General features: G+C 38.7%; 3 protein-coding genes across 10 annotated transcripts in view; 1 reads left to right on the top strand and 2 right to left on the bottom strand.

Moving 5' to 3' along the window:
* The window catches only part of LOC134795486 (ethanolamine-phosphate cytidylyltransferase), a 28,946-nt gene extending 28,651 nt beyond the window's left edge, over window positions 1-295 (bottom strand). For both annotated transcript variants that reach the window (XM_063767337.1, XM_063767338.1), the window contains exon 1: window positions 79-295. In XM_063767337.1, coding sequence (XP_063623407.1) covers window positions 79-131 — 53 coding nt within the window. In that variant the 5' untranslated portion in view covers window positions 132-295. The remainder of the gene's footprint in view (window positions 1-78) is intronic.
* Window positions 296-1,301: 1,006 nt separating this feature from the next.
* Window positions 1,302-8,667, bottom strand: LOC134795810 (meiotic recombination protein DMC1/LIM15 homolog). Its single transcript, XM_063767742.1, has 5 exons — window positions 8,351-8,667; window positions 8,114-8,281; window positions 3,979-4,081; window positions 3,456-3,623; window positions 1,302-1,613 (listed from the first exon to the last, which is right to left on the bottom strand). The coding sequence occupies exons 1-5, from the start codon at window positions 8,665-8,667 to the stop codon at window positions 1,356-1,358; spliced, it is 1,014 nt and encodes a 337-aa protein (XP_063623812.1). The 3' UTR covers window positions 1,302-1,355.
* A 539-nt stretch (window positions 8,668-9,206) lies between these two features.
* LOC134795508 (zinc finger CCCH domain-containing protein 18) lies at window positions 9,207-25,876 on the top strand. Of its 7 annotated transcripts, XM_063767374.1 has the most exons (17): window positions 9,207-9,341; window positions 10,069-10,224; window positions 10,261-10,935; window positions 12,152-12,312; window positions 12,574-12,699; window positions 13,542-13,671; window positions 14,309-14,462; window positions 14,851-14,998; window positions 15,586-15,767; window positions 17,597-17,771; window positions 18,352-18,635; window positions 19,461-19,541; window positions 20,979-21,126; window positions 23,865-23,952; window positions 24,117-24,234; window positions 24,972-25,054; window positions 25,279-25,876. In XM_063767374.1, the coding sequence occupies exons 2-17, from the start codon at window positions 10,071-10,073 to the stop codon at window positions 25,416-25,418; spliced, it is 2,847 nt and encodes a 948-aa protein (XP_063623444.1). In that variant the 5' UTR covers window positions 9,207-9,341; window positions 10,069-10,070; the 3' UTR covers window positions 25,419-25,876. The 7 variants fall into 7 exon arrangements, with proteins under 7 accessions (XP_063623444.1, XP_063623443.1, XP_063623439.1 ...); XM_063767373.1 differs by having other exon boundaries at window positions 9,208-9,341; window positions 10,069-10,935; window positions 19,476-19,541; XM_063767369.1 differs by having other exon boundaries at window positions 9,208-9,341; window positions 10,069-10,935.
* Window positions 25,877-25,980: the final 104 nt, after the last annotated feature.

The raw sequence follows: 25,980 nt of genomic DNA, 5'->3' as shown, positions 1-25,980 counted from the left end.
ATATACATTACTATCGAAAGGCAATGGTAATTTAAAAACATTGCAGGCAAAATACAATTTTATTATCATTTAACTTACCACCCATCACACCACACACGAATTTGTTTCTTTTCTCCATTGGAGGCACTCATTTTATCGATTGAAAATAACAAATCACTTCGTAAACCTCTCAATTAATTGATAATTATATTGCACGATTAATTAAATTAATAAAATCGAAACATTTATTCGATTACAAGTCTCACGCCTCTCCATCCACAGCTTTGCACACCGACTGTCATTTTTTTGTACTGTCAAATGAAACTATGACGTCAAAGCATGACGAATTATTTTACTAGGGTTTTATTAGAATTGCTGGCTAGTAAAGTTGGCGTGCTTATGTTGGTCAACATGGCATTGCTTATATTTTCATATAGGAGCAACTAAAAACATTCATTTTTTACTATTATATCTGAATCATTTACTTAGTCTGTCAAGCCATTTCCGTCAGTAGAAAAAAGCGGCAAATTTAAAGATGTCCCCTAATATATAAAAAAGAGCTTTATTAACTCAGCAATAGAGTCCAAAATGTGCCATACAACCACCGAGCGGGTGTTGCGCGCCAAATGGCATGGATAAAAAGCTTCTTTTATGGTCTGGTTGTATCTCGTTTAAGTATACCATTAGACTCTCCTAGTGAGTATTATATTCTTTGATTATACTATTTAGAGGCAACTAGAGGCATGCGACCTGTATCTAGAGGAGAACAGCCGGACATACATACGAATGCATACGAAAGCATTTTTTGTCTAATCTGAAACGGAAATGCTTCGCTCGCGCTTTGCGCTCCTAGCGAATTATTTATTTTCTCGCCAGTTATATATTTAAAATCATCACTAATTAAAGTGATTCAGTAGTACTTACTTAAACCATTTTACGGAAAATTTACCACACTTTATTTCTTCGTTAATAAAAAAGTAGTGTGGACAACTTTCCGTAAAATGCCCCGAAACATCCCTATCCGTTAATTTTTCATTAATAAACTCGTCATTAAGCGATGGGCACCTAGTCATTGCACACAAATTGCACAGGCATTGTATAAGTACTATTTACTATTTAGTACTTAATTTACAAAAAGCGAAATTATCTAATCGTATCAAATTCCGCCATCCTATTAGCGATTGGTTCAGTCAAATCACGCCACCGCAGACAACGAATGCGAGACGCCGTCTTGCTTGGACTTTGATGTCTCTACATTGGTAGGGGTTACTGAAGTTATCTTTCAATCCTTGCGTTTTGTGGGTCAACAACTTATACACGACTAAGTACAAACAGACCTTTAATAATATCATATGCTTATTTATTAATATAAATATTCAGTCTTTTGCATCTGATACTCCTCCACTGGTAATAGCAAAGGTGGCCTCGCTTTCAGGCAAATCAGGAGAGTCGTAGATCTTCGCAATTCGGTTTTCTCCTCTTCCCTTTCTTAAAGAAATTCTGGTGGTTGATGCGTGAGCGAGGATATTTCCCCCAATTGGCTTCTTTGGGTCTACTTGAAAGGATAGCGTGGCTCCTGGATCGGCGGTCATCTGGTTTGTAATGAATACGGCTACATTGTATTCCTCGGATATCTGCAAAGTGAAATATTTATATTAAACTCGTAATCACTCGGATAGAGTACGGCGTAACTATTTGTACTATTACTACAAAAAGTAAACAGAAAGCAGCACATATTCGCAATAGGTATATTATGTATGCCTAAAGCCTAAAGCATAAGAAATACGCAATAGAAGGTCGCTTATGTTGGCCCACCATTATTTTTACCCCAATAGTTAGTAGATAGGTACCAATTAGTACTAAAGTGACTTTGAACTTGGAAAAGACCTAAGCATACATTGTCGAAATTGCGAATTAATTTCTTTGCCTACCAATTAATTAAGGTACGTCCATATAGTACGTAGTTAAGACGTTGATGATGTCCCTGGTCGTACCGTTTTACGCTTATGACAGAGTATAGGTAACTAGACTAACTAGAGAGATGTATTATCAAAGTAAAGTACTTAAACGGGTGCCATCGCCATGTGCTACGTTTATCTAACTTATAGTCTCAATAAAGTCAAAGACCTCGGCCGAAGCCGGATGCAGTACCTATTATCTGATCACCTTATTGATCTTTAACTCATTGTGGAATGATTTTGGGGACTATGTATAGTTTGAATGTGTGTAAACAAACATCTGATAGATAGTAAGGCATGACTTTTTGAACATACTTAAATGATTGCATATGAGATAAAGGTAAACGCAAAAACAATAAGTGCCCGAGATGGCACACTGTTAACACTTTGTGCCTACTTATCTTAGCATATTATTCAAATTTATGTTTTGGATAAGCTAGGTCTAAAAATAAGTGAATCAAGCAGCTCGTAAAGTCTCGCCAACAACATTCTGCTTACATGCGAACAGCATGTTTAAAAAGCCTATCGAATCATCCTATTGTTTTCTTATCAGAAAATACCAACCGGCCTGCTCCGAATCAACTGATACGTATTTAGTAATGTTTCACATCAATCCGATCCGATAATCTCATTAGTGAGATTGTGGCATTAAGGGTAAACAGATTCATCGACTCCGTGCCTATATGCGCGATATGCGCAATTCCAAAACTACTCGATATTAACATACCTACTCAATATTACCAGAGGGCCTGCCACCAACATCGAAAATAGAAAATTGTTATCTGCCTCCATCGCTCGAATGTACAAAAGTAATAGAGGCAGATAACGATTTTCGATTTTTCGATGTTGGTGGTAGGCCCTCTGGTAATATTGAGTACGTTTAATATGGAGTAGTTTTGGAATTGCGCATATCGCGCGATATATAGCATACCTACTTGACTCTGGTGTAATTATTACCTAATAGGTCATTGAATAATTGGGTTAAAGTTATTTAAGGTGACTTACAACCGTACGCTATCTCAGTCGGTACGGTATCTCTGAATTTCGACTGTGCAGAGTCACAGGCCATCTTCTGTGTGCATAGTGATAATACGAGAACGCGCGCTTCTTACCCTGAGGTTCCGCCGTACCGGCTGCAAAATCTGGCTGATAGATACTAAACACCAACGATTTACTAGCAATTTATTTACGAATTTTAACGATTATCGATTTTTCGATGTTGGTTGTAGGCCCTCTGACAATATTGAGTACCTACGTTAATATCGAGTAGTTTTGAAATTGCGCATATCGCGCGATAGCATAGGTAGGTACCTACCTACATTCGGCAAAGGAAAATAATGCGAGGAAAATGGTCTACCTTTAGAAAACGTTTCCACTCTGGACAGGTCAGGCGATTTGTTGGTGACTGAGCTCCCCGCCCGCGCCCGGCGGAGAAGTCCACTCTAAATAACGCTTTATTAGATGCCCATTATATCAGCATTATCAAGAGTTTCAACCCTAATGGTAACATTAACACACCTTCTGCAGTCGTGACAGGACTTGCGCTAACTTCTGTTGGCGGTCAGCGAGCTCCCCGCGCCCGGAGAAGTCCACTCTAAACAACGCCATGATGGAGTCGATGATCAGCAGTTTGAAGACCCCGCCCTCTTCGTGAAACTTCGCTGCCACGTAGTCTAGGAGCTCGGCCTTGAGAAATATATGAAAGTTAATATTTTTAGCACTGTGACAATCAAGTAGCTACTAAAGCCCACTTGCACCAGTCCACTAACCCGGGGTTAGCCGGTTAAACCTGGAGTTAGTGGTTAACCATGGTATGGTTATGGTACCTACAATTTGTCACTGGGTTAACGGTTTAACCCCGGGTTAGTGGCAAGTGGGCCTTATTTAAAGAATATAGTATAGTATTGTATCGGATGGATGGCGGACGATGTCGGGGACAGGGCGCAGTGGAGAAGCTTAAGCAGCAGGAAAGCTGAGCCCACCACCATGTGGGATAGATAGCTAGGAAGGGAGAGAGAGAGTATATTGTACCTGAATTTACCTGATGCTCTGATGTGTAAGCTCTAGCGTAGAGGACATTATCTAGGACAGCATTCTGGTCCAAGTTGAATCTGTCAGCAATAGGACGAAGTCTGTCGGGGCGACTGAAATGACGCTAAGGAAACTTTACAGTATTTTCTACACACTTGTAACTAACCATATCATAAAATCTTGCAAATCTTGATTTTATAATCCATACTAATATAATAAATGCAAAAGTGTATCTGTCTGTCTGTAATTACCTCGTCTTCACGCTTAAACCGCTGAACCGATTTAGTTGAAATTTGGTATACAGATAGTTTTAGACCCGGGGATGGACAATAGGATACTTTTTATCCCAGGACTCACCCCTTATAGGGGTGAAAAGGGGGGTGGAAATTTGTATGGGGAATCAATAATTTAAAAAAAATACATAAGCCTTTTACCATTTATGTATTCGTAAGAAATAAATAATGTTTATGTATTTTTGACCAATTAGCCATACCTACCTGTAAGGGTGAAAAAGGGATGATATGGGGGTGGAAATTGAAGAAGTGAAGTGAAGAAACAAAATAAATAAATAAAAGAAAATAATTTCTTAAAAACATTACTTACATGACCTTTTCATTCCAAATAAAGGAAATGTTTATGCATTTTTGACTAATTAGTAAGTAATACCTTTTGGGGTGAAAATGAGGGTGGATAAAAGTAGATTTGTTTAAAAATTAAGGTACCCAAATTACTAATCCACGCAGACGAAGTCGCGAGCAAAAGCTAGTATTTTTATATTAACAAGATGATATGCGCGATAAACTAGCACCATTCAACTTACTACGCATTTATGGGCTATTCTTATTAATGCGCATTTAAAGAAGCAGGTAGGTAACACACGTGTATAGCTAATCTCATACATGTAATAATATGTAGTTAATTAATGTATGGTTTCTGTTGGCTAAATCAGTAAATACCTAATTTAAAGTACTTAAACAGTAATAAAAGCATTAAAAAAATCTAATTATAAATGTGATTCTATGATTAAAATTGATTATTTTACAAGAAAACAAACATTCGTGTAATGTTCGTGTAACATAGAGGTCAAGGCCGAACTTAATAGATGAGCGACTTTATTAAACGACTTCCTGATCCGGTCCGGTGCGAAGGACCGTGACCTTCATTATTTCATCTTTTGCGTAGTTTTCGACCCTATTGCTGTATTTAAATAAAGATGGTACTAGGTTACGCTACGGATGATAGGTGGTGCTATACGAGTCACAAACACAGTACCTACGACTTGTAATATAATCATTAATATCTGGGAGACCGAGCTTTGCTCGGAAAACATATAATAACTAAAAGATGCGCGTTTTCCCAGAGATAATAGATCGATTTTTCGGCCCCGAAAACCCCCATTCCGAGCCGTTTCCGAGATCCCCGCCGAAATATATATACAGGGTGTCCCATAAGTGACACGTCACAGTGACACTGGAGGTAGACCAGGCCAAGAGGACCCAAACCAACTTAACATGACCCCAGTAAAAGTGGCACAGTTTTCGAGTTATTGCCAAATTAAGGTTTTTCATTAATTTTGACCGTTTTTAACCATGTTAGTGCCAGTGTGCACTCGGAAAGGTCTCGAAGTTAGTTTTTTTTTATGTGTACGGCATCATGAATAGTTAATTAAGATAACAGAATAGGTAGTTTATCGATAAACAATGTAGAATGTGAAAATGTACTGGTTTAATCTTGAATTAAATTCACAGCGAAACATCGTCTTTGACCACCTGTCGTGATAAAAGTTACTAGAAAAGTAATGAGTAAATAACGTCTAGCTATTGAGCATGTTATGCAGATTAAAAAATAGTATAACATATGTACCTTCCTGCAATAAAATAGGAATTATTATCATCTTTCGAAAGCCTCATAAAAAATAAGTTAAAACTGGGAAATCTGCAATCCGTTGCTACTTACTAAAAATAATGATTTATGTTAAGATATCTCATTCTGGATACAGATAGAAAAACGCCTATTCAGTATTTGCCGAATGCCTAAAAGAAAGAGATGGAATATGCTTATCTCCCTTTTTAAGGGTATCATTGAGTTGATAAAGGTTACTGCAGGTTGAAGTTTAATGAATTTAATAAAATAATTCACTTCGAGACCTTTCTCAAAAAACTAACTTCGAGACCTTTCCGAGTGCACACTGGCACTAACAATGTTAAAAACGGTCAAAATTAATGAAAAACCTTAATTTGGCAATAACTCAAAAACCGTACCACTTATACTGGGGTCATGTTAAGTTGGTTTGGGTCCTCTTGGCTTGGTCTACCTTCAGTGTCACTGTGACGTGTCACTTATGGGACACCCTGTTTAAACAAGAATTGCTCGTTTAAAGGTATAATATAAGATCATTATTCTAAGCTTAATAGAATGGTTCGTTGACATTTCTCCTTGTTAAAAATTAAATAATTTATTATGACTATTGAAATAAAGTAGAAAATCAACTGTATATAAACCATTCTGGTGACCAACCTACCCATACTGATGTATCCTTGGATGTGAAGCTTGGACACTAACACTCAAACTATTGTCATGATTGAGAGGTCCAAAATGTATGACATTGTATGTTGTCGCTTTTAAAAATAACTGCATAGGGTCAAGGCGGAAACAGTGGCTCAGCTCGAACAGTGGCTCAGTCGCCCAAATTTAATATCGTATCTTTCGTGTTGAAAATAGGTTGAGCGAGCCACTATACCCGAACAATAAAGTAGGTATAAAAAAAAGTGTGTTCATTTGAATATAATGATAATTATATGACTATGAATATGTAACTTTTTATGGAAATGGAAACCATAATTGTGAACATTTCAACATCGAAGACCTTCATGCTCCATTTACATAATGCTAATAAACAGAAAACAGGACACACTGCTTACAGGGTGAGATGTGGATTAACGTATTTGGTTTGCCTAGGGCACTTTTTTTTCCAAAATCCATTAGTTTTTGGGTTATTTCTACTCAGAATCGCGAGGACTATCGAATGTCCCAAAAAAAAAACAGTTTAGTGACGCATTTTCACATTAATTTTGTATGGACCGTCACAAAACTGACACCCAAAGTTTGTATGAAAAACTTGAGACACTTTTTCTATTTGTCCCATCCCTAAATATCTCGAAACTTAATGATTTTTAAAAAAAAAGTAAATGGTAAAGCCTGACAACAGTTTATTTGACCCTCGCCATTTTGCGGATTTTCAATGGTACTAATTTCTTTTACTGGTAACAAGTCCTCTTTGACAACGAACGTTGGATGTCATCGAATGTCACCGATGTAAACAAACGGAAAATATCTACGAATATATTAAAATATAAACGCTTTTATAACAAAAATGCCAAAAAAAATTACCAAAGATGCGAAAAAAATTGTAGTGAATGCAATCAAATACTTACAGCTTAAAAAAAGACGAAGGATTACATAGCATTCCAATAAACAATGTTTTAAAGTTGGTTGATGACATGACCGGTATTTACATTTTATAGTGCGGTTTTATTGAACTGGTTAGTTGTTAGGTTTGAACTTTAATATTTCATTTAAGGTAGATCGACGATAAAAATCCTATAATCGAATTGGAGACTGAATGTTTTATAATCGAGGTTGGTGGTCCTGAAAGCGACACAACATCTGATGAAAATCAGACTTCGTCAGAGTAAGAAAACGAAGAATATAATAATATTGAATATTCAAAATCAGATTTTGACGAATAGGTAAATTGAAAGAACCGAATTCTCTGTAAGGAATGTTTCTGACATTATACGAGTATCAACATGAAGCCAATGCCCACTACCCCGACTATACATGACGTACGCACATTATTGCCATACGTAAGCTGTTTGCAGCGACACTATCTCAGGGTTAAATAAACTGTTGTCAGGCTATACCATGGATTAAAAACTCCCAGGAATTGTTTGTGCATACAAACGGCCTAATCCTGACAAGTTTAGGTTTTGTAGTGATTAGGTACCTTCCTCAATTGTTTTTAACGTAAGGTCAATGTCACGATCTTCCCTGCAATGAATTTTATATGCCGGTCATCTCCACATTAACCTTAACTATCGAAGTAAATAAAACTAAACGCTTTTATACCTATATTTAAAGGATACAACGTATGTTCGGTATCTAGGAACATAACCTTCCCTCCGTGGTAGCCGCTGGGCGTAGGTATCTGTGTGGTCACACATAGAGTGTGAGACAACTGGGTCTTCCCTGTACGAAACTCTCCGAACACTTCTGTTATTGCCATTGACTCTATTCCACCAGCCAACAGTTTACTACGAACAAATTAACATTAGAATTTTGCTCTATTCGATGGTTAAAAGACTGAAAATACTAATACTCACTCTAATTCGCTACTTCCCGTACTAATTTTAAATACTTGCTTTCGTTTATCGCTTACTTCTAAAGCAGTCATGAAGCCAAGAGTAACAACCTTTTGACATGCTTCTTTAATTTTGTCTACTTTTGCATCTGAAAAACCTTTTATATTACATAGTTTTTTCTTCGTGGACATTTGAATACCTTTGATGGTACAAATGCCAGCTGTTTTCAGTTTTTTAATATCGGCTACATTTATGCCATGCTTTTGTAATATATCAACATCTTGGAAAAAAGTATCTTCTTCTGTATCTGATACATTTTCATCGAGAGCTTGTTCCATTGTAAACTGCTGTTTTAAATTATTGATCCAATACAATGTAAAACTTTGGCGCCAATTTTTTTTTTTTTCAGTAAAAATATATGTGCAAGATGGAGCGTCTTTCTGTTTCCGTGGAACGAAAATTTTATTACTCAATATAATTTGAAATAAATTTCAGAAATTTAATTATTTTGGTGATATTTGTGAAATTTCTAAAAAACAGGTAGAATTAATTGAATAATATTGGTATTTATTTTAACGTGTCATCCTCGCGTCTATATACGGCTTTAAAAAATAAAGAAATTTGTTTATTCCTATAATTTGCAGTGTTGCCAGCAATAATTTTTATTTACCCCTACAAACTCAAGTACACTAAAAAAGTTACGTCTTTATATAACTTGTCAGTAAAAATACGTTATAAATAGAGATACACGTGGAAGTTCTTTAAAGAAATGGCTTACTTTATTTTAAAATCCTGTATATGTATATTTAATTATCTTATAAACTAAATGCTGACTTATCAAGAAATCGATTAATCTCCTTTGTGAAATGTGTGGCAACATTATTAAAAATAATAACTTTAGTCTTTGATTTGACTTCGTTGAAAGAGCTTGTTGCGGCGCATTTTAGAGGATTTTTAATTATAAATTTATAATTACATCAAGAAATTTACCGTCTATCCCATCTCAGTTAAGGTAAGGGGGTAAGTTGACCCTACGGAAGTACTGAAAAGTGATTATTTATATTATGTTCATATATTTCCTCCTATATCACAGCCATGTTGAAGTAGTGTTGATTTTACTAAGTTTTCATCAGTTTATCGTCTAAAAAAGTTAAAGTTGTTCACAAGTATATGTGAAAGACCCAAGTTGAGTTTGTGTTGTGAAAGTAAAAAGTTAAAAGTCTATCAATATGAAAAGTGTTATAAAGTGCCACCGAATCTGGCGTCGAGGCGTCATCTTTAAGGTAAGGCTGGATGTGTCTTCAATATACATCAGAACGTAGCATTATAACGGTTGTGACATCGGCCAACAAAAAATCACGTACATAGCAGTTATTCAATATCGAACATTCGTAATTTCATGTTATTTCTTAGGTTGGTTTGTACTCAAGTGCAAACAATAGTTTTGTGTCAAGAATGGACATTAAATTTATCGGCAATTAAATACCTATTATTCAAAGCTGAGCTTGTTCTTATCTTCAGTCTATAAGCAAAATATATTTTCTTTTCATACATGAACTGTTTTGTTTCCATATCACTTGCTTGCGTATAATATAAGGAAGTGTGTACTAACTATCAAGTGTTACATTTTGGTCTAAAATGCAAATTTAACTTGTTACTATAAACTCAAGGAATGCTTTTGGGTTGGGTACCTTGAGCTACATTAACAATCTTCATATTAAGTCACACTCTGTTCTCAGGGATGGATTCAGAAGATTCCCGTGATGGTCAGGGAGATGCACAGTCATCTTCAAGTAGTAGCAGCTCAAGCTCCAGAAGTCGCCGAAGCTCATCATCAAGTGTGTCATCTAAAAAAGATGCAAAGTCACCTCCACATTCTCCTCCTCGGTCACCACCTCGGTCACCACCACGGTCACCACCGCGGTCACCACCACAGTCTCCTCCACAATCACCTCCACAGTCACCACCTAGATCACCTCGCTCACAAAGTTCTGATTGCCCAAGGTCTCCATCACCAGAGATCCGCTCACGATCCTGTTCACTGCGATCCCAATCTCCTAGTAAAGCACGCTCCCCCAGTAACTTGAGCGGAGCTCATTCAGATATAAATTCACCTGAAAATTCTATGCCAACTTCACCTGCTGGTCCAAAATCACCAGATGCTCCAAAGTCACCCAGTGAGCCTGGTTCTCCTGACAACCGTGAGCAATACTCGGCGCGACATTCAGGTGGTGAAGGTCCAAAGACTCCTCAAAGTCCGAGCAGTTCAGTCCATTCAGGTGCTGGATCACCCGACACTAGGTCTCGGCCTGCTTCGCCTGACTCTGCATCGCAGGCAACATCTCCTTCAAGAGATCCTAACCGAAATTCCCGTCCTACAAGTCCCTCTCCAGATAGGAATTCGTCTAGGTCATCAGTAGTAATGTCACCAAAAAAACGAGAATGGAGCCCTAAAGAAAACTGGAGGAGGCATACTAAAGCTGAACAGAAAATGGTACCTAGATCACGAGAAAGAAGCAGATCGGAATCTAGTCAGTCGAGTAGGAGCTCTTCATATAATAAGAGAACTAGCGCTAAGGACCCTGCTACTGAAGAGATTTCTGAAGGTAAATGTTGTGATTTTAAAACTGACGCAGGATTTAATAGCGTGCACTTACTATTTGGCCAGACGTTTCAAACATGACGTGAAATTATGAGTGATAATCGTGTTACTTAATCAGCATATCAATACCCTGTTCACACTCATACTAATTACAGGGAAAAATTTGTTGTAATTGCTACCATAGTGCACAAACAAGCGTCTATTACAACCAAACGTTCTGCGTAATTAGTATGATTGTGAAATAAGGGTATCAATATTGTGAATGTTGTGGTTGATTGAGTCTACCCTTAACTAAAATACAAGAAGAGATTATAGATTATTATTAAAGCTTTATTTATTCCATAGTTTTAACAGTTTTTTTATATATTATTTGACATGAATCTTTGATAGTTTTATATGGACCCCGTTTTGGTAAAAGCCTCCTCCAACCCATGCCATTTTTCACGGTCTTTGGCTGACTCCATCCAGCTTGCACCTGCAACCTTATGAATATCTTCTGCCCAACGCCTTTGTGGCTTGCCTGGTTTCCTTTTTTCTTGTGCTATAGGCCCTGACCATGTTGTTGTTTTAAGTGTCCATCTTTTATCACTAAATCTAGCAATGTGGCCTGCCCATTTCCATTTGAGTCTCAATGCATGCTGAAGGGAATCTGTGAGCTTGGTTCTCTTTCTTATATCTTCGTTCCTTACTTTGTGTATTTTCCTTAAATGTAATAGACTTCTTTCCATCGAGCGCTGACAAACTGCAATTTTATGTTTTATTTTGTTGGTAAAAGTCCATGTTTGGCTTCCATAAGTTAGGCTGGGCAAAATGCATGTATCCATTACAGTTTTCTTTAGTTTTAGGTGGTAATCCCCTTTCAATATTTCTTTTTGTGCCCAGAATTTTTTCCAACTGCAGTTGACCCTTCTGTCTATTTCCTCCTCGTTACTGTCTGCGTTAATATCTGGGAAAAGGAGTATCCTTTAACGCAGAGATTATAGATTATATATAAAAGAGCTAAAAAAAAGAGTTATCACTTAAATAACTCAAAACTAAAAGTTTACACAAAATTTAGAGATAAATGAAGGTGTTCCTAGGCCTAGTTCATTTATTTCACCCAATAACATTTAATTGATGAAAACACACATCACATACTATATGAAATTTGATATAAATAAAGAACCCATGAATTTGGTGTAACAAACTATTTATTTTCCATTAAATATGTTTATTTTTAGGTGAAATGGAATCAGATCAGGAAGATGATAAAAAATCTAGGAGTAAATCACAAAGTAGCGATAAAGCTGATGCAAAAGATTTGAATATCAGCCATGAAGACCTATCAGATGTATCAGACCTAGACTCTTTAGGGCCAGACGATAGTGCTAAAGGAGCAAAGGTAATCATTATAAGAAAATATATAAATTACATTAAAAGTTGATGATCTTAAACCTGATAAGCAGATTGTCTTGAAGCTTAACTCATTCACTGCCAACAACACACTAGGCATGTTCTCTTTTTGGCACAAAGTGGATAACCACTTAATCGGCTACAAATGTAGAGTGTATGGTAGCATGCGTTGGTAGTGTATGCGTTAAATATGGGCTAATCTTATTTTTCTTTATTGTTCAATTAAATTTTCTATATCCATCAATTTTAGCCTAAATCTACACCGGCATCTCCAGAAAAACCTGAGGTTAATGGAAATAATGGGATAAGCTCGCAATCATCACCTAAGTCTCCTAAATCAGACAGTGGAAAAGTAGACACACCTAAACTGGACAAAGTAAGTGTTTTATTGGTCAAACATTGATAGATTTATCTACATAAGAATTGTGAAACTTATAATTGATATGACAACAAAGCAGTTTAAATATTTCATTTATTAGAAATTCATCGCCAATTCTATAGTCTGTATCTTTAGGTATTTAAATAAAAGTTAACAAACAATTTTTACATATTTGGGTAGTTATAAGATTTATTGGTTAACCAACCAAATACAAAACCGCCTGGATCTGTCACTGAACGACAGTGTTGGCCGAAAGTTAATCCAAATTGAAAATGCTGGCCATTAACCATTATAAATTGAACCGTAATCTGTAATCGTCCGTTACGGTTTAAGGTTCAATTTATAATGGTTAATGGCCAACATTTTCAATTCGCATTAACTTTCGGCCAACACTGCTGAACGACCTGACTTAAACTACTTGATCATGTAATGTTTTCATCTACCCTCAACTGGCTTAAGGAGCCATTTGAGGGTAGATTTTGTTTACTTTTAATTAAATACCTAAAGATACAGAGTATACATTACCAGAAATCTTATCATTATGTGTAACACCTCTTGGTGTCCATCCAAAGTAGCTTTATTAACGTTCATGATAAGCGCATTGTAATATGCCGACTTGAAAAATAAATTCTTTATCTAAAATAGCGACCAAAAGAGACAAATTGTACTGTACCTAGACCAATTGTAGAGTTCCAATTAAAATTGCACCCTCCATTTTGGCTCTAAATCTGCTGAAAGCATAGATCTGACTAGACTTAAGTGCTGTAGTAAATTATAAAATATTTTTTTGTTAGATATCTGGTGTGTAAATTTATAAAAAAATTCGGCTATTGAACCAGGTTCCCCTAGAAAAGACCAGTAACACAGAGGATGGCGAGGAGCAACTAGACTTTGAGGCTGAGGAAGGTGAATGCGTGGAGCCTAAAACTGCTGAACAAGCTAATGGAGATGGAGAAATTGTTGACCAAGGTAAATATATAGTGCATTTTTACTACAAAACTTATTGAACAGTTCTCCATAAGTAAATACTCAGCGTCTGAAAACAAATTCCTATACAGGGGGGTCAGCTATCTGACTGCTTTAGGTTAGCTGACTGTACAAGCACAAAATAAAACAAATATTATATAATAATTATATATATCACTACACCTTATAAAAGAAAGTCCCCCGCCGCGTCTGTCTATTTGTGTGTATGTATGTTCGCGATAAACTCAAAAACTACTGAACGGATTTTCATGCGGTTTTCACCTATCAATAGAGTGATTCTTGAGGAAGGTTTAGGTGTATAATTTGTAAAGGTTTTGTGTAAACCGTGCGAAGCCGAGGCGGGTCGCTAGTATACTTATAAATGATGCTAGTATACGTATAAGTTTTAGGAGCGAACAAGCCGTCTCGTGAGCAAATTGTCCCACTAAGCAGCTTGGTCTGTGAAGATTTGCGTCGCTCGAGATATAGTGGGAGTGGCCGCGCGAGCGATTGATCCTTCGCCCTTGTGAGGCGTCCCTTTCTTGTGAACCGGCTTATTGAATACATGCCTGAACTAGTTGGCTCCTATATCTAATTCAGGTTAAGTTTCAATTCATACACACCTATTATATATTTTTAGCTGAAGAAGTGAAGCCACGCCGAGTATCTAGAGGCTCATCGCTTGAAGAGGGCGAAGTATCAGACGAGGCCGAACGTCGGCCGGAGGAGAGTGAGCCTCGGCCCGTGTGCCGGTTCTTCTCGCGCGGCGCTTGCACGTGGGGCGTCAGCTGCAGGTGAGAGGGTCGTACAAAAGGGTGAAGTGTCGGACGAGGCCGAAGGTCAGCCTGAGGGGAGCGAGCTGCGGCCCGTGCGGTTTATCTCGCGCGGCGCTTGCACGTGGGGCGTCAGCTGCAGGCGAGAGCAAATGTCGGACGGTCCATTGGCATATATTTGCGATTTATTCGACTTTCATGGTACCTGAGACACTAGACTACTAATCTCACCATAAATGGGCAAACCGAAAGGACAAAAAACAGTCGGCAGGGCCTATCTTGCGCAGAACGTTGTATCTAGAACGATAATGGAATATTGGAAATCCATAAAAGAGACATATCCAACAGTGGACGTGACTGAAGTAGACGGCGCCGGATAAGATAATTGATAAAGTATTATTTCATATAGGTTCCTACACCCGGGCGTCACGGACAAGGGCAACTACAACATGTTCGACGTGGTGCGAGGAGTCCCCGCAGCGGGCTACACGGCGCCGCCGCGCGACGCCGCCCCACCTGAGTCCGCCTGGGAACGCGGCCTGAGAACTGCCAAGGAGGTATACGCACACAAGATCTAATATAATAGGACATTTGATTACTAGTCAAATCAGTGTATTTTTTCGAATAAAACAATTTGCCACAATGGAATTTATATGAAAGTTATGAAACATTACACAATGATGTCACAGTCAAATTACCTACTTACTCTTTATAGTTCTAAACGATTTATAAAATAGAATTTGTGTCTGAAAATATTTCATGCATAATGTGAAATAATTTATTTTTATATATTATGTTACGAATTACGAGCGTGAGCTCTGATATGGCTGGCAAAGCCGAACTTACTTTTAATTAGCTAGGGTCGCCGTTGCAGATTACGGCATATATATATATATATATATATATCTATGTATGGTCAGATGTAGAGAAAAAGTACAACATGCAATCAGATGATTTTCAGTAAGTGACTTAAAACTACGATTTGGTATCTACACAGAAAAACAGACGTTACAGACGTAAAAAGTAATATAAAGAATAAAATATTTGTTAAGTGTTTGTCATTAGCCTGGCCATTTATTTAAAAAGCCAGCATGTTTTACTACCATAGGTAAGGAGCCGACTAACGGAAATCAACCAATTCCAGATGCTAAGGATAGCAAACAAACGTAAGGAGCAAGACATGGACTTCGAGGAGAAGAAGCTACACCTGTCCGTAGGCGGTGTAGTCCACGACCCTGACGCGGAGCTAGCGTACGCGGCCGCCGCCGTTGGTGCCTCACCACCCCGACATGAACCTATGCGCGATCCGGATGTTTTCCGGCCAGGGTAGGTCTCCACTTAAGTAAAAATACCAATGGATAGTTCGAAGCCTCATTCTGGATGTCGCCAAGGTTACCAATGTACACCCCAGGCCAAAAGTATGGAAACAAACTTATATGACAATTTAAATCTGTAGTTTTCACATAAAGAATGTATTTATTTAAAATAAATATAATATAGTAAAATGATAATAGAACATTTTAAAAGTACCTTACTTATAATTTTCTTTAATACAACTGTAAATTCAACCTTTCGTAGAAAGACAATCAAGAAGGTTGATTTGTATGTTCTCTCTTTCGCATATATTAGGATGTTTTAATACTTTGAGTGCTGTTTTAATCTTATAAAACTGCCTAAAGTAATTTTTGCGTTACCAATACACAATAATAATAATGGAAATATTAGGGTAATGCCCCTACTCACATACTCCTTTGGCATACTAAGGTGGACTCAGACCGAGCTGGACGCCCTGGATCGGAGGGTCCGATCACTGCTCACCACACATCGCATGCTACACCCACGCTCGTCAGTTATGAGATTGTACATCCCACGGAAGTGTGGAGGCCGAGGCTTCCTAAACGCCAAGGATCTCCACAACCACGAGGTGTACAATCTCAGGAACTATTTCCTTAACAACGAGTGTGGGATGCATCGTGATGTGGTGGCAGTAGATAGGAACCTCACGCCGCTTTCCTTGGCAAACGAGAACTGGCGCAAACCTGTGGTACTAAGTACTGCGGATCGCAAGGCGGCATGGGAGAGTAAGGTGCTACACGGGCGGTTCTACAAGGCCATCACGGGACCCGATCTGGACCTGCTCGCGTCGGTGAACTGGTTACGATTCGGGGACCTCTTCGGAGAAACCGAGGGTTTTACCTGTGCAATTGCGGACGAAGTGATGATGACGAACAACTATCGGAAATATATCCTGAAGGACGGTACGGTCGACATCTGTCGGGCATGCCGCCGTCCCGGAGAGTCACTCAGGCATATCATTTCCGGTTGCTCTCATCTTGCTAACGGCGAGTACTTGCACAGACATAATCTCGTAGCCAGGATTATTCACCAGCAACTTGCTCTTCTATATGACCTTGTGGACCGCGAAGTACCGTACTACAAGTACTTACCTGCGCCTGTTCTCGAGAATGGTCGTGCCACGCTCTATTGGGATCGATCTATCATCACTGACAGGACTATTGTAGCCAATAAGCCTGATATTGTGATAATAGATCGATCGCAACGTCGGGCCGTGCTCGTTGACATTACCATCCCCCATGATGAGAATCTCGTGAAGGCCGAGAAGGACAAGTCCAGTAAGTACCTAGACTTGGCTCACGAGATAACCGCCATGTGGGATGTTGATTCGACGATCATTGTCCCGATAGTCGTTTCAGTAAACGGTCTAATAGCGAAGAGTCTCGACCAACACCTTGAGAGACTCTCGCTAGGTGGTTGGATCAAGGGTCAGATGCAGAAGGCGGTGATCTTGGACACGGCGCGGATAGTCCGCCGGTTCCTCTCTCTGCAGCCCTGACCACCGGTAGCTTGGGCCTTGCCCCGCTGCTGGCGGCACCCTAGGTTAGGTTTTTTATAATGTGTTTATATTAATTTTTATGGTTTTGTAAGTGTTTTTATATTTTACTTTTATATTCATATTATAAAATAACCTAACTTAAGATGAGAAATGAATAAAGAGAATAAATGGAAATATTAAAAATTAAGAAAAATAACTTTGTTTCCATACTTTTGGGCTGGGGTGTAAACTTCTTTTATAATGGTCCGATTGCGTTTAAAAGCTGAAAGTTTATCTAAAACATCAACTTTCATTTGAACAGACATGACGTTCACGGTCCGTACGGGCCTATGTACCGCGGTCGCTTCCCGCGGCCGGTGCTGGACGAGCGCGAGCGTTTCTTCGAGCGGGAGCGTGTTTATGAGCGGGAGCGGGTCTACGACCGGGGGCACTATGACGAGCGCTCCGCCATGCCTGAGGAACCGGCCTACCATAAGGTATGTTTGAACATCCGATTGCAATAAAATTTACGATAGATATGTTACTGAGTTTCAAATAATGTTTATTTTCCAATTCAAAATATATTTATTTCAAGAAATTAGCATTCCAAGAGAGGCTGTAACTGAGTTTCAAATAATGTTTTTTTCAAATTCAAATATATTTATTTCAAGGAATTAGCATTCCAGTGATCCCCACACGGGGCTCGGCCTGTAATGTGGGAATCTTAGAGAAATACAGAATACCGATATGTTGCGGCTATTATTTTAACAGAATATAATTTAGTATCAAAAATGTTTTCTTTTTTATTTGTGGCTTTTCTTGTACCCTCATCTATTTAGGTTGGTCTCTGAAGCTTTGATTCTGGACAGAAATTAAATGGATTGTTGATTGAACATTTTCGATTTTGTCGCTGAAAGTATTATTTTACAAAATTTAATGGCAATTGTCGTTAATTAAAGAGTTAGCGTAACCATTTTTACGTAACATTACGGGCGGGAGCTGCCCTCAGTGTCCCATTCAAAAAAATTTTGTATCTTTTGTGTCATTAAAAAAGTTGACCAATAAATGTTACCGCAGCGCCGCGTCCGATCGTCGCGCGAAGTGATCGTCCAACGCGCCGAAGTGGAGCGCCGCGAGGCGCGCGAAGGGCGGCGGGACGGGCGCGAGGGCCGGCCCCGGGACGCGCGGGACATGCGGGACCAGCGGGACATGCGGGACCCGCGGGACATGCGGGATCCGCGGGACGGGCGGGACCCGCGGGACGGGCGCGGCGACGACTGGGCCGACCCGTGGATGCGCGCCGAGCCCGCCGCGCGTCGCCGCCGCCCGCCCTCCTCCGACGACTCCTACTCCTCCTCGAGGTATGTATTGTTCAACTGATTCTGCAGATGATAGGTTAGCGAGCGGATGAGTGTGACTGCGCAACGAGGTACCTATTTTTTATAGTTCTGAGGGTGCTCTAACGGTGATCGCCGGCGGTTTAAAAGAATCTGTTCGTTCTGCGCGCTCCAATGCATCAGTTGGACATATGTTACAATGTCAGATCATTACGAGAAAATATTTTTCATAAAATTGTGTATCTACTATGAAGAGAAATAAGGATCTCCCAGTACAAAAAGTTCTGGTAGAACGACTTATTAAACCAATTTCTATACGGAGGAATTTGCTCATTATAACATTATTATTTGCTTATGTTGCAACATAGCTTAATCAATTTTTTATTAATGGAAACCTGCGATCACCTAGTTTTATGTACCATTGTAGTGTAGCAGTCAAATGTGTATGTTAATTTTGAAATGGTACCACATTTTCGGTCGGCCCCCTTCCGACGCGCACTAAATTTGTCACGAGTTCGTGTTTATTTTCAAAAACCACGCGTATTTGTCCAATTGTATTTTTTAAAGATCCAAATTCGAATATATTATTGGTATTATTGTCATAGATATTAATTTGAAATTTCTCTCCGCTTTCTCCTCTTCCCCTGGCTAATGGGTTTCATTTTTCATAACTCTCTGACGGTGTTTTGGTCTGACTCACCTGTCTGATTTTCAATATTGTTCAAAATCCACCACTATTAACATGTAACGTTTGCATGCACCATCGGATCTCGCTTTGTCGTGGATGTGTGTGTGCGCGTGTGTGTGTGCGTGCGTGAGTGTCCCTCTCCCGTCCCGTTGACTCCGCAGCTCTTCAAATTCCAGTTCTCGCAGCTCGCGGTCGCCGGGCGCGCGACGCAAGAGAAGGGCCTCGTCGTCTTCGAGACAACGGTTAGTATTGAGCGTTACGGTACGGTTACAGACTATAAGATACAACGGTATGAAGAATACACTAAAAATGGGCCCCATTTCTCGAACGATACTAGACTAATATTATTAGTCCACAAACTGTCAAATCGTATGGGTTGCCATGACAACACACTAATAATATTAGACTAATATCATTCGAGAAATGGGCCTCTGAAGTCACAGGACCCGTATAAACTTAATGATCATGATATAGGTAGGTATGTAGTTTTGGTCTGTTTGCGGTAAAAGGGGTCGTTTTTTTTTTAAGTCAAAACAGCCCAGACATATTCTCATTTTTCGGGACCACAGTATTATCGGGATTCCGAGATTTCCGTGTGAAAATTCGGGGCCAGTTAAAATAGTTTGCGTAGTATTTTGAATTCATTTCCCATTTTTGGGACATTATAAGTTTGCTTTGTTTTGTATATTTTCAAGTTTTTTTTTGTTTATGTAAATTAATATATTTTGGTAGCGGTCCGACCCTCTAAAGTCTGATCAGTCAGTTTTTTACTTTGACAAATACATATTGCCGTTGTAACTTATAATTCGTAGTGGCTCTACTGTTTGCAGCTATAAAATAAACAAAATGTAGACAGTTAAAACACACACACTTAACTACTAACCTAATAAAAATAACAGCATGCTTAAAACAAATACAATCATTCATTGTTTATTTTTAGCTGCATATTTATTGTAGTTTGATCACACCCAGTGACACTTTCTTAGAATATATTTTTCAACGATACTGTAAGTAAACAATGTTTTTTCACTCGTGTTCTTGTTTAGGCATCGTAGAATATATGGAAGTAGTTATTAACATACAACTGGGGAACAAATCAAATTATTTTATGAAATATTTCCCGCCTCGGCCACCGGTGGACTTGGTCACTTTTTTTTAGTATATGATATCTATTTCAGTTTGTAATTATAGTATTTTTGGTTACAATCTCTTTGCATCGTTTTCCTTACTTATTATGCAACAATGTTAATAATTATCTTGTTGGCTAATATTGACAAAGCATGAACAGACAAATATGGTACATAAGAATGTTATTTCGGTCTTAGTTATTATTTATGTTCAGGCCAATCGAGATGCCTGACGAAATGTTTCTCGAGGCGCGTCGCGTCCTGTCTATCTGAGGTTTTATTTGTCCCACGCTCTAAGGACTGGCGTCCACTTAAGGCTGGAGATTATTTGACGGTGGCTCGTTCGGCCCGGACATAACTTCGTACATTCCCGTCCCTAGGGGCCACTCCACACTAGCGACTTTTGAGCGTCGGCGTCTAGTCAGCGCTATGGAACATGGCGGCGCTGCGCAGTTGCGCCTACGTTGCGTCGAGAAGCAGCCATAGAGTTACTCGACGCCGACGCTCGGCCGACGCTAGTGTGTGGTCTCGCTAACCCTTGAGTGCGCGCAGACTGTCGCCGTCGGTGATCGTGCGCGAGCGGCGCATGGCGAGCGCGCGCGCCACGGCCATGAACCCGCCCGCGCCGCGCCGCCGCGCGCCCTCGCCCGCCGCCGCGCGCCAGCTCGCCGCCAACCCGCCCGCCCCGCCCCGGCACAAGGTAATGTCCGACACTCCCTCTAGCGCGCCGTTCCCTGCTCCCACAAGGGGGCAGATAGGCGACGACTCGACGACGACATATGATTAGCCCTTAACTCCCGCTCGTCGCCCCGCTGCCCGCTTGCGTCCCGACCGCGGCCTCCCGCCTACCCAGACTTTAGTCCGTGTCTTTTTTCAGATTAACAATTTTATAACTTCACAAGTACATAGGAGGTAATAACACTAATAACTTTATTCCTCCAAAATTAAATCTAAAAACTGTACTACAGTGAAACCTGGTTAATTGGCACCTGGATAAATGGAAAACCTCAATAATTGCAACCAAAAGTCCGGTCCCGGTCCCTTGAGACCAAAAGGCCTCTATAATTGAAATTTTAGAACCTCTATAATTGCAATTTATATTTTATTGCTTTTCGTAATTTTGCCTCTGTAATTGACCACATCGCAACTAAGACCTCTATAATTGACACTGTGCTAAAAAAATTCGTTATTTTTGCTCATATTTTTACCTCTAATATTGAAACGAGTCTTACTTATTACCTCTGTAATTGAAATAATGTAGTTGTAGACAGCAGAAACAATATTTTAATAGCAATGATCATTTTATTTATATCTTCATCCAGAATTCAATTAATTTATTGGTTATCTATCACAGCCTGTAGTAGGTGAAATAGTTTTGATTAAATCAAAAACAAACTATGCCTTTACATTCTAATAAAACTTTCTTCTACAATTCAAGGGAATTCTTTAAACCCAAATGATTAATAAGAAAATAAAGTAGTAATTAATGTAGTGTAAAAGTGCAAGTATAGACAGAAGCTATACAGGGTGATTCAGGAGACGTGAGCAGGACTAATACTGCGCATTTCGTAAATTATAAGCAACACTTTCGTATCAGTATTAGTGAGGTTAACGTTAATTATCTAATCGTGTTGAAAAAAAAGTTATTAATTTATTTACGACATGCGTGGTCACCCTAAAATGTAGGATACTAAACTACCGATATTCTGTGTCAAATTGAATGTCATCACTGTCATCGCGGTCTGGTTACTTTTGAAAACTCGTATCTCACTCAAGTTTGACAGTTTATTTTCTTCGTAATCAAAAAGTTAAAGAGGTTTTATGCTTATTAATTAGGTCTTGTAGGGTGACCATGATTGTAGAGGATTAAATTTGCCCTCACCAAAAAGTTAAAAAATAGGAAAAAGTGTGGTTGTTTCACTTAAATACGACGGTGATCGATCAATTATCAGTTACTGAGTGTGCAGGATTAGTCCTGCTCACGTCTCATGAATCACCCTGTATATAGACCAGAAACCCAGAACGTAAGCGTGTAAATCTACTTTCAATGGTTATTTGCACCTCCATAAAAGAAATTTGTCAGAACGCAACCTCTATTAATGAAAACCTCTATAATTGACACAACGAATTTTTGAACCTCGTTAATTGACACGACCTGCTTAAATGAAAAACCTGGTTAATTGACAAAAAATGGCCGGTCCCTTGAGATTGCAATTATCCAGGTTCCACCAGGTTACACTGTACTACTTTTGAGGTTAGGTACAAAAAATCTAATTAAAAAAAAAACGGAGTAGGTATAGGTAGTCGCGCTCGAATAACCTGCCAACCCATTTAGTGTAGTAAATAAAGGTAGTGGACCCCGCAGTAATTCCTCAGCCAGAAAAAACTTTACAATATGATAAAGTATCAATAAATAAAAAGTATTGTATAAATTTCCAAAGAATAATAATAATAGAATGAAAGTAAATACCTAAAGTCTTAAATCGTTAATATATTTTTACGGAAAAATGCTCCGTTCAAACTTTCTTCACCAGACATATTCATGTAACGTATTCCAACAATATATGAAATATCAAAAAAATATCCCAGCAGAAATACCAGTATTAATAAAATAAAATTTTTTGGCGTGTCTTGGACCGGAAAATTGCTCAGTCTAATTTTTTCACTGGAATGCCATTTTATTGCCGTTTTATACCTACAAAATGAAAATCTAAAAATTTTCCACTCTCAGTTTTTAATAGTTCTATAATACATACATTTCGATACGCATTTTTTTGGATATTTTTACCCACTGCGCCAAATTATATTCTAAGATCATATAAGAAGAAAAAAATGACAGAGCAATTTTCCGATGAAAATGAGCGTTTCAAAAAAGGAAGTATCATAAAAAAATATTCTCATGTTTGACAAAACTTTTAGATTTTTTTCTAGTATTGATACAAATAACTTATTTTGTAAAATAATTTTGGACTGAGGAATTACTCGGTTCAATATATAATCAGATTTGTGTTTTTACCTAACTTAGGAGTGTTTTTTTTTTGGATATTTATAATGTTAGTCTCGGCTCATACTATACAATAACCAAGCTAAATTTCATCGACTGAGATATTAATGCATGGGTCTCCATACAACAACTTGCTTCATTTACTACACTAATTTCTAAATAAATGACGGCATGACCTAAAATGATAATGAAGCACCGGATACTGGTTCAATATTCAATAATATTCTATTCAATCTTGCTTTTCGTTTTTGGGTTCAGACAAAGATAGCGAAAGCATTCATTAACAGTTTTCCCTAAGAAAAACTAGGCCGATCTCTTTGTAAAAATAAATTGTAGGTATGTTGACATTTGAATATGACAATCTAAGATAAAAATTTTAATTTTTTTGTTTATTATTAAAGTTCTTTATTTACTTTATTTCCACTCGATTTCAGGATGAAATTGATCCATATGGTCGCAGCAAAGCATCTAGTCGAAACAGAGACCGAAAACGATACTCCAGATCATCTTCATCTGGTTCAGGTATGTCACAATCAGAACATTTTATTTGTCTTAAGTACCTACAGCGCACCTATATATTTTTCGCCTTATTACAAAGGAGTAAGGTGCAAAAGTGGAAACACTTCTTTAACGTCGACTGTACCAATATAATGTTTACTTGAATTTAAATGATTGTAATATTTCAGAATCGTCATCATCCTCCAGTGAATCAGAGAGTGAGTCTCACTCGTCATCTTCATCGGGAAGTTCCGGGGCGCGGCGGGCGCGTCAGGCGCGACTCCTCAACGCGGCTGCGAGGCCTAGGTAAGCACTTACCTACTACTACTACTTGCTTGGTACTTTATGCTCATGTTAATAGGACTCAGAATCGGCTTAGGGCCACTTGCACCATTCCCTAACCCGGGGTTAACCGGTTAAACCTGGAGTTACCATGGTTACCAGTACAATTTGACACTGGGTTAACGGTTTAACCACTTAAGCTCGGGTTAGTGGGATGGTGCAAATGGCGCTTAGTCATCTAGCGAGTCAAACGAATTTAATTCGTCAACTTCATCGGGAAGCTACGGAGCGACTTCTCAACGCGGCCGCGAGGCCTAGGTAAAACATAACGACTTAACATTTCAATAAGGCCCGAAAACGCCTCAAGTGAGTCCCAGAGCGAGTTACACAGGTCATTATCGTCGGACTTAAAACTAGAGAGTGGCGAGTGCGACTCGTAGAGGCCTTAAAGACCTGCGCAAACCGGTGGAGAGCAGCGCAGATCATCGAGGTAGTCCTCTAACGTGCTCCTCGATGCGGCGGAGTAAAAATCTACCGTGATGCTCCGAGGTCTGTCTCGGAGCAATCAGATTTATTCCTTAATGCAATTGCAATAGGGAAGAATATACATTGACAAATTTAAAGTGATTTGCGCTGCGCTCCGCCGGTTTGCGCAGGCCTTAATAGGACCAAAACGACTTTATGCCCTTTAGTTAAGATTCAGAATCAAGTAACAATTATTTATTTACGAATGCGCAATTGTATCTTCAATATTTTTTCAGGTTAAATGCTAAATCCAGTGCCGGTTTAGCAGCTGCAGTCTCAACAACAGTAGCAAGCAAAAAGGAAACCACTAGTGATAAAGGTGCGAATAAATACTTTAACCATCCAAAATACATGGCTTGTCTGGGGCATTCAAATTATTAGTTGTGTGAAAACAGATCTAGAGGTAGACAATCATCACTAATGTTGCGTTAGCATTTGTTACTAATAAATATCGTATCACTAAAATACAAACCACAAGAGTTGCATTGATAATGGTAGTGTCTAAGGCTCTGATTCACTAACAAACTTATCATATTTTTTTAGAATCCGGTGGCAAAAAGCGGCCAGCTGGCTCACCACCCAACTCGGGACCAGCAAAGAAACCAGTCTCTAGGAGAGAAGAGCTACTCAAGCAATTAAAGGCGGTGGAGGATGCCATAGCCAGAAAGAGATCCAAGATTTAAAACAGAAATGTGACACGATGATTTCCGCCCGGTCAGCTAGCAGGCATGGCTAGCAGTACAAAACATGACCCACGTTCTAAACTCAAACTATCAGTCTCCATCCAGCCAAACGCAATTGTCGTTGAAATCTGAACAAGTGAACGAATTATGTCGTGTTAGTATAATTATTAAGCATTTAAGAATTTGTGATGTTCATTGACTTAACCAAAATGATATATCAATTATAGGTCTTATAGTGTTGTAGTAAACAGATTATTTTAATATGTATACGAAGCGGTATAAGGTCTCAAATCTGACTATGTAATACATTATTAATATTGAAAAGTGGAAATTGTATTTTGGTGTTGTTTGTTCGTCACAATGTGAAAATTGAGGGGAACCTAGTTTAGTAGGTTTAATGCTGATTAAGTGATTACGTAAGGACATTACGAGCTGAAGAATAAATTCATTATTTTATATTGCAATAGTTTTATTTAGTTCTCAGTCAGAACACTAATAATACAGTAAAATTATACATTTTGCGTTTGCGTCAAATCCGGTAGTTCTGATTTTTTGCAGACTT

This window comes from Cydia splendana, chromosome 12 (genome assembly GCF_910591565.1).
Source record: "Cydia splendana chromosome 12, ilCydSple1.2, whole genome shotgun sequence".
Lineage (NCBI taxonomy): Eukaryota > Metazoa > Arthropoda > Insecta > Lepidoptera > Tortricidae > Cydia > Cydia splendana.
This window is presented reverse-complemented; position numbering and strand designations above follow the sequence as displayed.

Bases quoted from the DNA above. Each gene is read 5' to 3' on its own strand.
- LOC134795810 (XM_063767742.1), bottom strand. From the start codon at position 8,667: ATGGAACAAGCTCTCGATGAAAATGTATCAGATACAGAAGAAGATACT. The intron at 4,082-8,113 runs GTATCCTTTAAA...GCGTCATTTCAG, and splicing joins CTAGATACCGAACATACGTT to TCGCCCCGACAGACTTCGTC. The intron at 1,614-3,455 runs GTGTGTTAATGT...TTCACTTTGCAG, and splicing joins TCCTGTCACGACTGCAGAAG to ATATCCGAGGAATACAATGT.
- LOC134795508 (XM_063767369.1), top strand. From the start codon at position 10,071: ATGGATTCAGAAGATTCCCGTGATGGTCAGGGAGATGCACAGTCATCT. The intron at 10,936-12,151 runs GTAAATGTTGTG...GTTTATTTTTAG, and splicing joins TACTGAAGAGATTTCTGAAG to GTGAAATGGAATCAGATCAG. The intron at 25,055-25,278 runs GTGCGAATAAAT...ATATTTTTTTAG, and splicing joins GGAAACCACTAGTGATAAAG to AATCCGGTGGCAAAAAGCGG.